At 44.4% G+C, this 14,529-nt stretch overlaps 1 protein-coding gene across 2 annotated transcripts in view; it reads right to left on the reverse strand.

Annotated features, from left to right (window-relative positions):
• Nucleotides 1-943: 943 nt before the first annotated feature.
• The window catches only part of VPS41 (VPS41 subunit of HOPS complex), a 118,970-nt gene continuing 105,384 nt past the window's right edge, over nucleotides 944-14,529 (reverse strand). For both annotated transcript variants that reach the window (XM_083468780.1, XM_083468779.1), the window contains exons 26-29: nucleotides 9,779-9,878; nucleotides 8,571-8,615; nucleotides 6,178-6,257; nucleotides 944-2,934 (exon numbers count right to left, since the gene is read on the reverse strand). In XM_083468780.1, the coding sequence (XP_083324906.1) occupies nucleotides 2,854-2,934; nucleotides 6,178-6,257; nucleotides 8,571-8,615; nucleotides 9,779-9,878 (306 nt within the window). In that variant the 3' untranslated portion in view covers nucleotides 944-2,853. The remainder of the gene's footprint in view (nucleotides 2,935-6,177; nucleotides 6,258-8,570; nucleotides 8,616-9,778; nucleotides 9,879-14,529) is intronic.

Below are 14,529 nucleotides of genomic sequence, written 5' to 3' on the forward strand. Positions count from 1 at the left end.
CTTATTACCGGTCTCTCTGGACTGAGGGCAGTTTCCAGCCAGAGAGTGACCACTGGAGAGACGCCTCGGTGTCTTGGGAAGTTGGCACCCTTCCTGGGGGCATTTTTCCAACAGAACCCACAGCCCTGAGATTAAGAGTCTCATGCTCTGCCAACTGAGCTGTCCATAGGACTAAATAAGGACAGAAAAGGTAAAGTCTGAGGAAGGTAAAGAGCTTTCCTTACAACAGGCATGGGAAACCTGTGACTTGAGAGGAAACCCAGGATTCACTCTTTGAAAACCACTGCCCTAACATACCATATTTTTCTGTGTATAAGACGCCCCCATGTATAAGACGACCCCTAATTTTTTTAACCCCAAATTAAGAAATTAAGTTGTTTAGCTTTTTGGGGTGGGGTGGGGGAGGTCACTGCCGATCGCACACCTCGCCGCAGCCACCAATTATCTGCCTGCTCACCGCCATCAACTGCCCACTCGCCCACTTGCTGCCAATCACCCGCCCAATTGCCGCAGCCAATTGCCTGCTTGCTACTGCCATTAATCACACACCCCCTCCCCTGCATTCACTATCCGTGTATAAGAGGACACCCAATTTTTGCCTAATTTTTTTTAGCAAAAAGCATAGTCATATACATGGAAAAATACAGTATGCAAAGCTGCAAGCTACTGTCTATTAACTGAAAAAGGCAATTACAGAAACCGTAGTGAAACAATGTAATATGCCAAAAACCAGGTCCTATTTGCAGCAGACAAGATCGTTCGCACATCATGCTCACTTATAAAGAGAACCATTACAATGGACAAAAGCCAGACAAAAGCATTAGTCATGCTAAGAACGGATGGAAATTTTTTTCCTCGCTACTGATTTTTGTATAGGATCCATGTAGATGCTATGGAAACAGATATTATTGCAATCATACAGATCCACAAAACGAGGCTAAAGTAAGCTTTTACTAGGATTTAATCTTCCTCCTTTTTTTAAAAAAAAAGCTGTGACTCCATCATATAGCACAATATAGTTCAGAGAGGACAGATGAGCTCACGAAACAATATGCAAACATCTGGGATTATGTAATCCAGATGACGGTACTAATATATGGGTCAGAAAGACTTAGGTTTAAACAGCAAGAGGCACAGGAAAATACTGTGGTTACATGTACTTAAAGACAGTTTCATTCTCCCCATTTGATTTATTTTATTTTACTAACAGGATGCTATGGTCTACGAAACCTGTTTAGCAGCCAGGAGGTGGGGGGCGAGCAGAGAACGTTTTGTAGCACATTCATGTAGCTACTGCAAATCCAGGGGCTCTGGAGAAAAGGGCGTTGGCTTTTTGCTTCGCTGTGGCATCATGACAAAGAAGTGAGCCACTGCACAACCATCCCACTTTGAAGCAGATGCTGTTTGCCTTCTGCTTGTGGCAACTATCTGGTTCATGCGAATGCATGCAAGGGCCAAGACTGGCGCACGCAGAGAACCCACTATATGTGGGGTGGCATCTTTGGAGCCGTATGTGCCTTCCCAATGTGTTTACAAAGATCTCCTGCTATAGACATTTTACACATCGTATATTTTCCACCCACCAACTGTGGTTTTCCCAGTAGTGATGTATGGAAGTGAGAGCTGGACCATAAAGAAGGCTGATTGCCGAAGAATGGATGCTTTTGAATTCTGGTGCTGGAGGAGACTCTAGAGAGTCCCATGGACTGCAAGAAGATCAAACCTATCCATTCTTAAGGAAATCAGCCCTGAGTGTTCACTGGAAGGACAGATCGTGAAGCTGAGGCTCCAATACTTTGGCCACCTCACGAGAAGAGAAGACTCCCTGGAAAAGACCCTGATGTTGGGAAAGATGGAGGGCACAAGGAGAAGGGGATGACAGAGGACGAGATGGTTGGACAGTGTTCTCGAAGCTACCAGCATGAGTTTGACCAGCTGCGGGAGGCAGTGGAAGACAGGAGTGCCTGGCATGCTATGGTCCAGGGGGTCCAGGTGTTTAGGGGATGGGGTAGTACCTCTGGTGCAGAGATGGAAGCGCTTGGTGACTGCTTAGCAACTGGCAGCCTAGAAAAACTCAGGAAAGGTATGCGCCGCCGTGGCAAATAGATGGACAGATTGACATGGAACCTCCAAGACCAGAGGCAGTATACCTGTGAATAACAGGTGTTGGAAACACACTACAGGGGAGGGCTGTGCCTTCACGCCATGTTTGTCAGCTTCCTGGGGGCATTTGATCGGCTTGTGTTGTAACTAGGATGCTCAAAGTAGGTAGAACCCTGGTCTCAATTGGCAGGTTTTTTTTGTTTTTGTTTTTAGTTTTATCATCTTCACATCTTAGAAATTACAACTGTTTTGAGGTCCCCTAAATAAAAGGATAAAATGTACAGAACACAAGTTGATCTTGGAAAGGCGATGCGTGTACATGTTCCTGAATGTGGAGCCCCAAAGAGTTTTTGTACAAAGATCAAACTGCAATTTCAGCTACGACTTCAAGCCTGTTAACAGGCTTTGACTTTGTAAACAGACCGTATCAACTCAATGACTTTCCCACTTAGGTTTACTTTTCATTAATTAGTAGAGATTAAGCAAGCATACAGGTGACCGCATCTGAACTGCACAATGGTGTATTAGGGAACACATTGATTACTTCCTGGCTGCCAGCACTTTAAATCCACATAGGAAATATCAGTGAGCTGGATGATTTAAAGAGTCCCTCTTACTACATCCACAGCCAAAGTTACATACGCATATGCACACAGTGTGTAGCATATTGACAATGAAGCACTGCTCCACTGAGCCACATTAAAGTAGTCACACATAGAAGAATATAAGCTCTCAACATGCCAAAGAATATTATTTTTTCATCTCCAAGATGGCACTGCCTGGACCTCTGTGTTTAGCACTGCAGATGTTACAGAAGTGTACTGACGAATCCTGAAAACAAAAACAAAACAATATTGGTTTTGTAAATCGATTGCATATTATTTCTAGGCACATTTGTGCCAAAATACATGCACATGGCCAAAAACAAATAGACTATGGCTAAGATCCAAAGAGCTATGCCTAAGAGCTTATGTGCAAGAAGTGCAATTTTGAGCATTTCCCCCCAAGGACAGCCTTATTCTCCATAGATTTGTCTGATCCTCTTTCAAAGCCATCCAAGTTGGTAGCGGTAAAAAGCAATACTATATTACAGTGGTGCCCCGCAAGACAAATGCCTCGCAAGACGGAAAACTCGCTAGACGAAAGAGTTTTCCGTTTTGGAGGTGCTTCGCAAAACGAATCTCCTATGGGCTTGCTTCGCAAGACGAAAATGTCTTGAGAGTTCCTGCGGGTTTTCCCCCCCCCCCTTTTCTAAGCCGCTAAGCCGCTTATCAGCTGTTCTGATAAGCCGATAAGCCGCTAAAAGCCGCTAAAAGCCGCTAAAAGCCGCTAAAAGCCGCTAATAGCGCTAATAGCACTAATCCGCTAATCCGTCAATGGGCTTGCTTCGCAAGACGAAAAAACCGCTAGACGAAGAGAATCACAGAACGGATTCTTTTCGTCTTGCGAGGCACCACTGTTTATTAATATCCATTGAACATCAGCCTCCCATGTCATATAACACCCTAGTTTTGGAAGTGGTTTGTTGTGTGGCATAGTGGCTTCCAGTGGTACCAACTTGAATAAAATATTGGGGGGGGGGCAGGTAAGCTCTGCCCTGCATAATTGATCACAACACCCACATCCCATTTGAATGGCAATGCCCCTTAACTTAATAAATATATTATTGGGAGTTGGCTTCTATGGTGGCTTCTGTTTGAGAACTGTTAAGTCCAATGATCCCTTAGGCATACAGACATAATACCATATATACTCGAATATAAGTCGACTTTTTCTGCACATTTTTTTATGCTGAAAAAGCCCCCCTCAGGTTATACTCAAGTGAGGCGGGCGGTGGTGGGGGAGGGACGAGCGGTGAGAAAGGAGCCCTTTCGGGCTGCTCCTTCCTCCTCCGCCGCCTTTGCCGCTGTTGGCGGCAGCGGAGGAGGAAGGAGCAGCCCAAAAGCAGCCCTTTTGGGCTGCTTGTTCTTCCTCCTCCTCCGCTGCCACCACCACCAGGTTTGTGTTGTGGTGAACCGGCTTATACTCAAGTCAATATGTTTTCCTAGTTTTTTGTGCTAAAATTAGGTGCCTCGGGTTATAATCAGGTCGGCTTATACTCGAGTATATACGGTACATGGTTATTTGGATGCTAACCTATCTGTGCAATAGGCCTATGGAAGGTATTAGTTTTTCGGGATTTATATAATGCTTACATGCCACATAAAAAGATTATGGCAGTTAAGTAAATATAATTTTAAAACAGATATATGATGATACTGCTGCTGCCTTATAGAAAACGCAGTTAAGTTTCACACATTCTGTTTTGCTCCATTTTCTTGTTTTAATATTTCACTATTTTATTGCTGGCTATTAGATTAAATTGCTATTGTTAAAATTGCATTTTATTCTTTTGCTATATGATGTGAGCTGTCTTGAGCAGGGCTGCATTGTTAGAATTCCTGATCTATGATTGCAGTCATGGGATTTTTGTCTTTCACATGATAGTATATGTTTTGACTCCACAGAGTGGGAAGTGATGGAGACAGGATGTTTGTGTTACTGTGTTCCGTGAAGTGGGACTACTTTTGTCCTTTTTCTCTTTGCTGTCTGATGCTAGAGAGAGAAAGAGGGAGCCATGTTGCAGCGCTCCGTGTGTGTTTATATGTAAATAAAGTAGATTAGCCAAAATGCTGAGTTGCTGAGGTCTATTACACTTGATGCACAAACTCTGCAGATCCCTAAGTGTGCCGGTGTCAGTTGGCATTGGTTGCTGTGATGTTCAGCCAGAAGAAAGCTTTTGAAGCTCCCGAACGAACAACCAGGAGGGAGGGAACATGCCAGTTGGGCATGTGTCTCTGCCAGAGTCCTACTCGAGTGTAGGCTGAACTCCTGACATGCATAGCCTGGAAAGGCAACATACATACTTAAACAAAAAATGGGCATTGGCTGTGTTCACTCAATATAATCTCAGTTTGAAATAAGAGATGGTCCGGCCATTCCATGCATCAACCTGGTATTGCAGCACCTCCAGGAACAGTGCACCAAAAAAAGAAAAGAAAGCTCTAGCACTTTGGAGACTTATGGAAGTTAAACAGGAAAAAGATTTAATTTTACAACAAAATTGGTAAAACAAGATGTGTCACGAGATAGAATTCTTTCAAGAAACAGTAAACTCTCTCTCTCTCTCTCTGTCCAATAGATGTTACAGGCTTCTCAGCAAGATGGTGAATGCAGAGTTTATATTCACTTCATTTCCTTAAACTAATTGCAGTTTGCTTGTCATTGTGTGTCTAGGATTGCAACCCAAATACCATGTCTTCAATCACTTGCCAAGTATTTTGACCTTGATATGTAGCATAAGAGTTCGTTCTGCAGGTCACGGCATGGGTAGGCAAACCAAAGCCCAGGGGCCTGATCCGGCCCAATCGCCTTCTAAATTCAGCCTGCGGACGGTCCGGGAACCAGCGTGTTTTTACATGAGTAGAATGTGTGCTTTTATTTAAAATGCATCTCTGGGTTGGTTATTTGTGAGGCATAGGAATTCGTTCTTCTTCTTCTTTTTTTCCAAAATATGGTCCAGCCCCCCACAAGGTCTGAGGGACAGTGGACCGGCCCCCTGCTGAAAAAATTTGCTGACCCCTGGATTGAAGTGTCTCCTTAATTTTGCAGTCACCAAGCTATATTTGGGGCTCTCACCAATATCATATCGAAATATGTACATTATTCTTTATCTTTGCAAGAAAAAGAAAGTAATACTTCCTTTTTGTCAGAATCAAGTTGAATGTTTCCCCTTTGATATCAAAATTACATTTAATATCTGGCTGAGTGGAGACCACAGTTTCTTGCTAATGGAAGCAGTTTTTAAAACCTGTGGTGCTGTAAGGCGAAGGGGCGGAAGAGGTTATTTGGATGGGCTCAATATTTTGGTATTAAACACCTACTGAGATCCAGCTAAGAACAATTACTATAATTATTTTATAATCCATGATAAATGCTTGCCCTGCTCAGCAGACGGCAAAAATAACTTATTTGTCCTTTTGTCTTTGACTATAGCAATTTCTAGAATCCACAGAGATTAAGCTGGTTACTTACTGTGCTAAGTTCAGGAAAACACTCTTTGTGGAACATATGCCTGCAGTGAAACACTGTTACACTGAAAGATTTAGATGCATCTGGCAAGAGAAGAGAGAAAAATACATGATGTATTAGCAAAATACATGAGCTGAAGGCTATAAAAAGCACCAAGATAGATGCTACCTCAATATACAGCAGCTTATTAAGCAGCAATATCCAAGGACATTTTGAAGTGTGTGTGTGTGTGTGTGTGTGTGTGTGTGTGTGTGGACATGGGCGCACACACACACACACACACACACACACACACACTTTTCAAAAGGCAGGCAAATTAATTTTGTGTTCCCTACCTTTCTATGGTAACATCACATGACCTTACATTGACCATGTTAAAATGTTCTTTTAATGTTTCCATGCTCTTAGAAACACAGTGCTTGACTGGCTATGCTCCAGGAAAGAGACTGATGTCCAAGTGGAGATTTGAACCCAGGGCTCCACAATTCAAGAGCAACACTAGCTTTCCATGAGCACCCAACACGTCCTTCAAATAAAACGTCCAGAGGAGGGCAACCAAAATGGTCAAAGGCCTGGAAACGATGCCTATGAGGAACGGCTAAGGGAGCTGGGCATGTTTAGCCTGGAGAAGAGGAGGTTAAGGGGTGATATGATAGCCATGTTCAAATATATAAAAGGATGTCACATAGAGGAGGGAGAAAGGTTGTTTTCTGCTGCTCCAGAGAAGTGGACACGGAGCAATGGATCCAAACTACAAGAAAGAAGATTCCACCTAAACATTAGGAAGAACTTCCTGACAGTAAGAGCTGTTCGACAGTGGAATTTGCTGCCAAGGAGTGTGGTGGAGTCTCCTCCTTTGGAGGTCTTTAAGCAGAGGCTTGACAACCATATGTCAGGAGTGCTCTGATGGTGTTTCCTGCTTGGCAGGGGGTTGGACTCGATGGCCCTTGTGGTCTCTTCCAACTCTATGATTCTATGATTCTAAAACAGCTGCATTTCTGGAGACGGTCATTTGCATTCTAAGCATATCCGCAACATTCTGCTGCACATACATAAACTGATGGAGGGCATGAATCGTATTGCATTAGAAAACCTGTTCTTAGCATCTATTGTGAAATAAACCTTCAATTCTTGGATCCCACCCCCCACCCTCCCTGGTTTAAGTGAATCAGAAGAAAGCCTAGAAGCAAAAGATATAGAGGCTGATTCCTCTATACCCCGGAACAACCTAGCTTGTCCCTTCCAGGGAAGCTGCGTAGGAAGAAAAACACAGATGTGGCTACTGTATGTGGTATATTGTAGTACATGCCAAGCAAGACCAGCTGAAGCAGGAAGGCTGGAGAAGCCACCTCAGGCTTCATTGGTGCCCTGCTGCTGCCAGTGAAGCAGAGGCGGTAACAACAGTGGCTTCTGGGAAGATCTCCCCAAATCTCTGCAAGGAACCTCACCTGAACCTGCCACCGCCGCCACATGACCCAGGTAAGGGATGCTATGCAGAGTGGCACCTTCCAATTTCACCTCAGGTAGCTAAACAGAACACATCACCCATGATGCACAGGTAAATGCATGGTGCAGAATGCCGCGGCGAGACTCCTTATGGGGTCTTCGCTGCGAGATCACATTCATCCGGTACTATACCAGCTGCACTGGCTCCCGGTGGAGTACAGGATCAGGTTTAAGGTGCTGGTCTTAACCTTTAAAGCCCTATACGGCCTAGGACCCTCGTACCTACGGGACCGCCTCTCCTGGTATGCCCCACAGAGAAACCTACGGTCTGCAAATAATAACATCCTCAAGGTCCCAGGCCTCAGAGAGGTTAGGCTGGCCTCAACTAGAACCAGGGCCTTCTCAGCTGCGGCTCCAATCTGGTGGAATGCTCTGTCACAAGAGACTAGGGCCCTGCGGGACCTGACATCTTTCCGCAGGGCCTGCAAGACAGAGTTGTTCCGCCAGGCCTTTGGTCAGGGCGCAGCCTGACTCCCTCCTCTGGCAACCTGCACAAAATTTTGCTTAATTGGTTGCCATCAATTTGATTTTAACTAATTTTTATAATGAAATATTTTTAAATTGTGTGCTTATTTGATTGTTGTTAGCCGCCCTGCCCTGAGCCCGGCCTCAGCTGGGGAGGGCGGGATATAAATAAAATTTATTATTATTATTATTATTAAATTAGATTGCTTGTACAGGGTCGCAGGAAATCAAAACTGAAATGGTTTCTTACCAACACCACCATTTTTTTCGAGTAGTGCAAAGGGGAAAGGAGCAGGAACTGAGTTTGAGGACAGACCTCTGAGGGCTGCTCACTATCTTCCACAACTACCACAGATTCAGAGCACCCTAACAGCCAGAGATCTTCTCTCTGGGGGGCTTTGTATTTTGGACACAAAATATCTTACCTGTAGGCAGTATAGGGGAAAGGCATGTTTCACATATATTCTCCTCTGTAAGAAAAAGAACAGGTACAAGTCACGACAATTTATCTGAATAATGTTATACCACCTATCTCAGGCAGGTTTGCACGCAATGAGATGGTTTGCACACAATGGTAAGCCAAACTTTGGCTTAAAAAGGTAAAGGTAAAGGACCCCTGACAGTTAAGTCCAGTCGCAAACGACTCTGGGGTTGCGGCGCTCATCTCGCTTTACTGGCCGAGGGAGCCGACGTTTGTCCACAGACACTTTTTCTGGGTCATGTGGCCAGCTTGACTAAGCTGCTTCTGGCGAAACCAGAGCAGCGCAATGAAACGCCGTTTACCTTCCCGCCGGAGCGGTACCTATTTATCTACTTGCACTTTGACCTGCATTCAAACTGCTAGGTGGGCAGGAGCAGGGACCGAGCAACGGGAGCTCACCCCGTCGCGGGGATGCAAACCACTGACCTTCTGATCGGCTCAGTGGTTAAGATCACAGCGCCACCCGCATCCCAAAACTATGGCTTAGCATGAATGAACAAGGGTTCCCAGAGAGAAGACTGTAGTTGCTGTACTGCTCCCCCAGACCTCCCACTGCAGTGAGCTAAGCCCTGGGCTTATGGTTTGTCTCGAGCAAACCAACCACAAACTGTTTACCTAAAGACAAACTGTGGATTGTGGCTGGTCTGGATCCAGGTTCAGATGCCAAACCAAGCCAAACCATGGTTCAGCTCACAGCAGCAGGAACAGAGGAGCAAAGCAGCTACAACCTCTTTCGCAGGAACCCACACATTAATGCCAAACCATAGTTTGGCTTAGCACTACATGCAAAACTGGCCCCCTGTATAGGTAATATTCAATAAAGAGACTCTCCACAATGCACATTAACTGCTACTCCATGAGGATAAGAACTTGATACCTTTAATATCCCCTAAAAACTACTTTGCAGGCTAAATAAGGCAACAGAAAATTTGTACACGTATTTAGATGTTTTCTGTCGTGTGTTTTGTTACTAATAAAGGTAATCCCATGGTAAAAAGTTCAAAGTCCAATAAAGATTTAAGAACCACCTACTGCAACCTACATCTTAGGATATGTCAATAACTTAATAAAATGGAAGTAATCCAAAGAGTTTGGATGCGAGCAATGGAAGCTTTTATGCTTCAGAAATCTCCAGAGATGCGCTGAACATACCATCCACAAGGACGCCTCTCATTTGTGTTCGGTGCATCTTTTTCAGCAAGGAAAGCGAGTCGGCAACAAGAATCTTCTTGCACCCCTCCCGGAGCAAAATCTAAGGCACAAACGGATGCAACACTGTGACAATGCTTCAGCTGGTTTTCACTCTCAAGTTATGCAGAAGCTGAAATTACACATTTTACATTATTCTTTGCTGCCAAGGTCTATTCTCCTACTAGTAAAGCTTTTTGGTAATGACTCACTCGGAGCCTCAAAATGTAGTAATCAAAATTATACATTAGTTATTCTAAGTGCCCTGCAGTGGGCACCTGCAGCTATTGGATGGGATAATTTCCTTAAAATAGTCCTTTCCCGGTAAATTTTCACATGCTTGATCACAATATTTAACAGCAACCCTTCTGGACTTTGGGCATTATCAAAACTGATTTGGTAATCACAACAGTTCATCGTCAGAGCTACTTCTTAGAGGACCTAACACAGAGCTTTGAATAGCACAGCAGGGGGACTCTGTAAGTGGGATTGTTCCACCCTAACAGATACCACAAGCTGTTCCAGAGAATAATATGAAAATGAAAAGTGCAAAATTAAGCCAGTAAAAGAGAAAAAAGTCACACGGAGCTCTTCATCTCGTGAATTTCAGGAACCAAGCTACTTACACTGTCAGTGTGACCAACGTTCCAGACTAATTGCAAAAGGCAGGTACAACTGGACAGGGTTAGATGTGCCAGAAATTGATGAGCCGTTTATTAATATTATTCAGCTTGTGTTGCAGGTCTTGTATTTGTTTCCTACACAGGACTGTCCTCAACGCTGCCCGGAGTTCCACTCATGCAACAGGACTTCCTCTCATCTCCCCATGCACCCCATAAATCTGATAAGAAGGGTCCCCCCCATCCTCTGGGGCGGATTCTGTGGGTGGGGTTTGTGGGGTGGGGAAAGGAAGGAGAAGTTGTTCCATTGTGCCAGTGGAAGTCTGTTGTGCACGCAGATCAGCCGTCATGGACACAATTCCTCTCCCCTCCTTTTTGAACTGCCCTGGTCGCTTTCTCTCTCGCACCCCATAGCACCCCCTTGGACTGACTTGGAGGGCACAAGGTCTAAAAGGATGAGCACAGCAGAGGTGTCGTTTTGGATGCTACTCCCTGGAAGCCGAAGTAGCAAATGCTTTGTCAGTTCCCGAAAGATACCAACCATCTGGATGAGCTAAATAAAGCAGCCTCTCACAGGGAACAGTCACAGCCCCTCTCCAGCGAAAAAGACCCACTTCACTGCACTAACATTGCCTTCAGGCAGAGCTGCAATCATGTGCTAAGCAGGTGACGACACGCCTCCTAGCGGCCACTTGGCCAACTTTTGCAAACTGATTTTAAAACAGAAACCCATTAGGATGCAATTTGCCCTTGCTGTGTTAGCTGGCCCCAGAGAGGGGGAAGCGTAAAATGTTCCAGGTTGCTATCTTCATATTGATCGGAAGGTAACAAACATAGCCGCTTTTGCAAAAGGCAGACCCATGCTCTGCCTTGTGTCCCTTTAAAATGCTCAGATATATTGATTGGGAAAGGACTGGCCCCCTCTCTGCGGTGAATAATGCAATGCATCAGAGCTCGGAAGTCACTGCAAAACGAAAGCACACACTCAGCTGTGATGGGGAGACACACGGACACAGACATGAAAGCTTAACTTCAAAGTGTCAGCAAGAAGTGTCCCTGTATGCCACATGAGGAGGAGTAGAGAACAATAAATGCAGGGGGGGGGGATATGCTATGGCACTCCCCGTAGGCAAAACACTTTGTGCACATCATGTAGCTTTGTGTTTCGGCTGCTCTTGAGAACACATTAGAGACCAGTTACTAAATATTTCATTGGTACAAAGCTGAAGGAAGCACCATTGCAGATCTCACCCTGTTGCCTCATGTGGCATAGATGTGGCACAATAATTAAGCACCCGGGCAAGATTGTGAGACCAACAGGAGGTAAAGAGCCCCTGGGAAAGAATGTCTTGGGGACTGTATACAGCCTGCCAGTTCGCCACCCTCAACCAAAATGATCTGAGATGAAAACATACATAGTGATTTCTGGGCCCCTTGGCAATGACCAGAAATCACTTATTCAATCTGATCTATGAGGTGTGGCCTGAAAGGGACCCATCTTTTACACGAGTGGCATCTTATTTAATTGTTACATTTTTCTAATTGGATCTTAAGCGACTGGACAGCTTTAATTCTGGATATTACTTCGGTGCATTTTGATTTCCAAAATCCAGACACATGGGGTGCCTCTGCTAGTGGCTGGTCCCATACTGACATGTTGGGGCCAATATGAAGCTGTGACTGGCCAGACCTAAATCCAGACTCTTGCCCATTCTCTAGAGTAGGGCCTAGCCAGGATTGAAGCTAAACACACCCAGCTCCTTCAACCACTCCTCATACGGCTTAGTTTCCAGACCCTTGGTCATCTTGGTCTCCATCCTCTGCAAAGATTCCAACTTGTCCACATCCTTCTTAAATTGTGGCACCCAGAACTGAGCACAGTATTCCAGGTGGGGTCCGAGCAAGGCAGAATAGTGATGATGTTGCCCACAACAGAATTTTAATGCTGGTTCTAAATGTGTTTTGTTGTACTTTCACTACTAGTTTGTTCTTATTACCGTATTTTTTGCTCTATAAGACTCACCTTTTCCCTCCTAAAAAGGGGAAATGTGTGTGCGTCTTATGGAGCGAATGCAGGCTGCGCAGCTATCCCAGAAGCCAGAACAGCAAGAGGGATTGCTGCTTTCACTGTGCAGAGATCCCTCTTGTTGTTCTGGCTTCTGAGATTCAGAATATTTTTTTTCTTGTTTTCCTCCTCCAAAAACTAGGTGCGTCTTATGGCCCGGCGTGTCTTATAGAGCGAAAAATACGGTACTTCATATTTCAAAATGATGCTTTTCAAATGCTTTGAATCCCAACTTGGAAGAAAGGTGGTGTGCCAACATGTTAAATAAAGGCCTTCTCTGCCTTTGCAGCCGGGGAAGTCCATAATAAGAATTATCTGATTTCTCATTTTAACATCTTTATTTATGGCTTTATGTATAACTGTTGCAAACCGCTCTGATTTTTTTTTTAATTATGAATAACGACAATACAAGTATTTGTTATAAAATAAATAAATAGCTACGGTATGTGTGTGCATGAGTTCACGTGTGTGTGGTGGTAGAATAAGCATCCTGAAATTGGGTGGTAACCACAAGATAAAACACACACACACACACACACACACACCCTTCCTTTCTGTCAGCAAAACTGCCAGCTTGGAATTCAGCAACAGAAAGGGCAGAACTAGGCAGGCAAGCCAGTGCTAGAGAAGAAGGTGGAGGCTTAGAGGCTGTGTGGATGGCCCCAGTTGATTTGGGAAGCAGAGCCGGGATGGAGAGAGATGCAAAACTTAACTTGCCCCGGTACTGAAAAATCCTACAACTGACCCTGGGTAAATGGCCATTTTTTGTTGTTTTTGTTTTTAATCTATATGTGAAAGCAAAATATTGATTTCGCCCATAAGCTTTCCAAAGCACAGCTGCTGAAAATACAGGATACTTCATATATATGTCAGGAGTCGAAATTAGGAAATTACTGTTTTATTGCCTAAATTTCAATGTAATCTTGCTCATTCTGGCAGGCTTGTCAGAGTTCCGATTGTGATTTAATTATAATAAGAAAACACTGCCAGTGGAACAGCAATTTATTCTCTTCCAGCTAAACACTGCTCCCAGGCATGTGTCACTTTTGATGCACGAGTGCCTCCACTTTAAGAGAATGCACAATTTTATGGCTATATAAATTAAACTGCAGCTGTCAGTAGTGTACTTTATTTATGATTTAATATTCATCTCATTGAAGAGCGAGATATAAACTACAAGCACTTTTAGAATGCAGCTTTAACTTACTTTCTATTTAATTCCAGACAGACAACTCTGTCTTGCCCTGCCATGAATACTGGAACGCCTTCAACTCATAGCACTGCCATCATTATTAGGCAGGCTTAAATCATTCCCACCAAAGATGACAACGGCATTGCTAAATTCTGAGATCTTCATGCTACTTTTCTAAGCACAGTGGCGAGCCCCTGGGGCACGGGGCTTAAAGCAAAACAAGCCTGGGTAACACTATCACCTGGGCCGTGATTTGGAATTACATTAATCATCTGTGCATTGGGCCCGCCGTTGTTCCATGTCTTTATAAATGACTTGGATGAAGGAATTGAGGGGACGCTCATCAAATTTGCAGGTGAGACCAAACTGGGAGGGGTGGCCAATGCTGCAGAAGACAGAATCGGGATTCAAGATGACCGTAACAGATTGGGCCCAAAATAACAAAATGAGCTTTAATAGGGAGAAATGTAAGGCCTTAGGCAGGAAGAACCAGATGCACAAATATAAGATGGTTACAAAAAAAGGAGATCCCAGCTAAACACCAGGAGGAACTTTCTGACGGTAAGCGTTGTTTGACAGTGGAACAGACTCCCTCAGGAGGTGGTGGAGGTTTTTAAGCAGAGGTTGGGGGGGGGGGGGGACATCTGAGTGTTTATCAGGACTCCTTTCCACACTGTATTTTTTTTACAAACAGTGCAAAGCGTACATGTAAAAACGCCGAATATGCATATGAGGAAAAACAAGCTTACAAATTAGTATACTATACAGATACAGTGGTACCTCGGGGTACAGACGCTTCAGGTTACAGACTCTGCTAACCCAGAAATAGTACCTCAGG

This window comes from Podarcis liolepis (genome assembly GCF_965112155.1).
Source record: "Podarcis liolepis genome assembly, chromosome: 12".
NCBI classification, from domain to species: domain Eukaryota; kingdom Metazoa; phylum Chordata; class Lepidosauria; order Squamata; family Lacertidae; genus Podarcis; species Podarcis liolepis.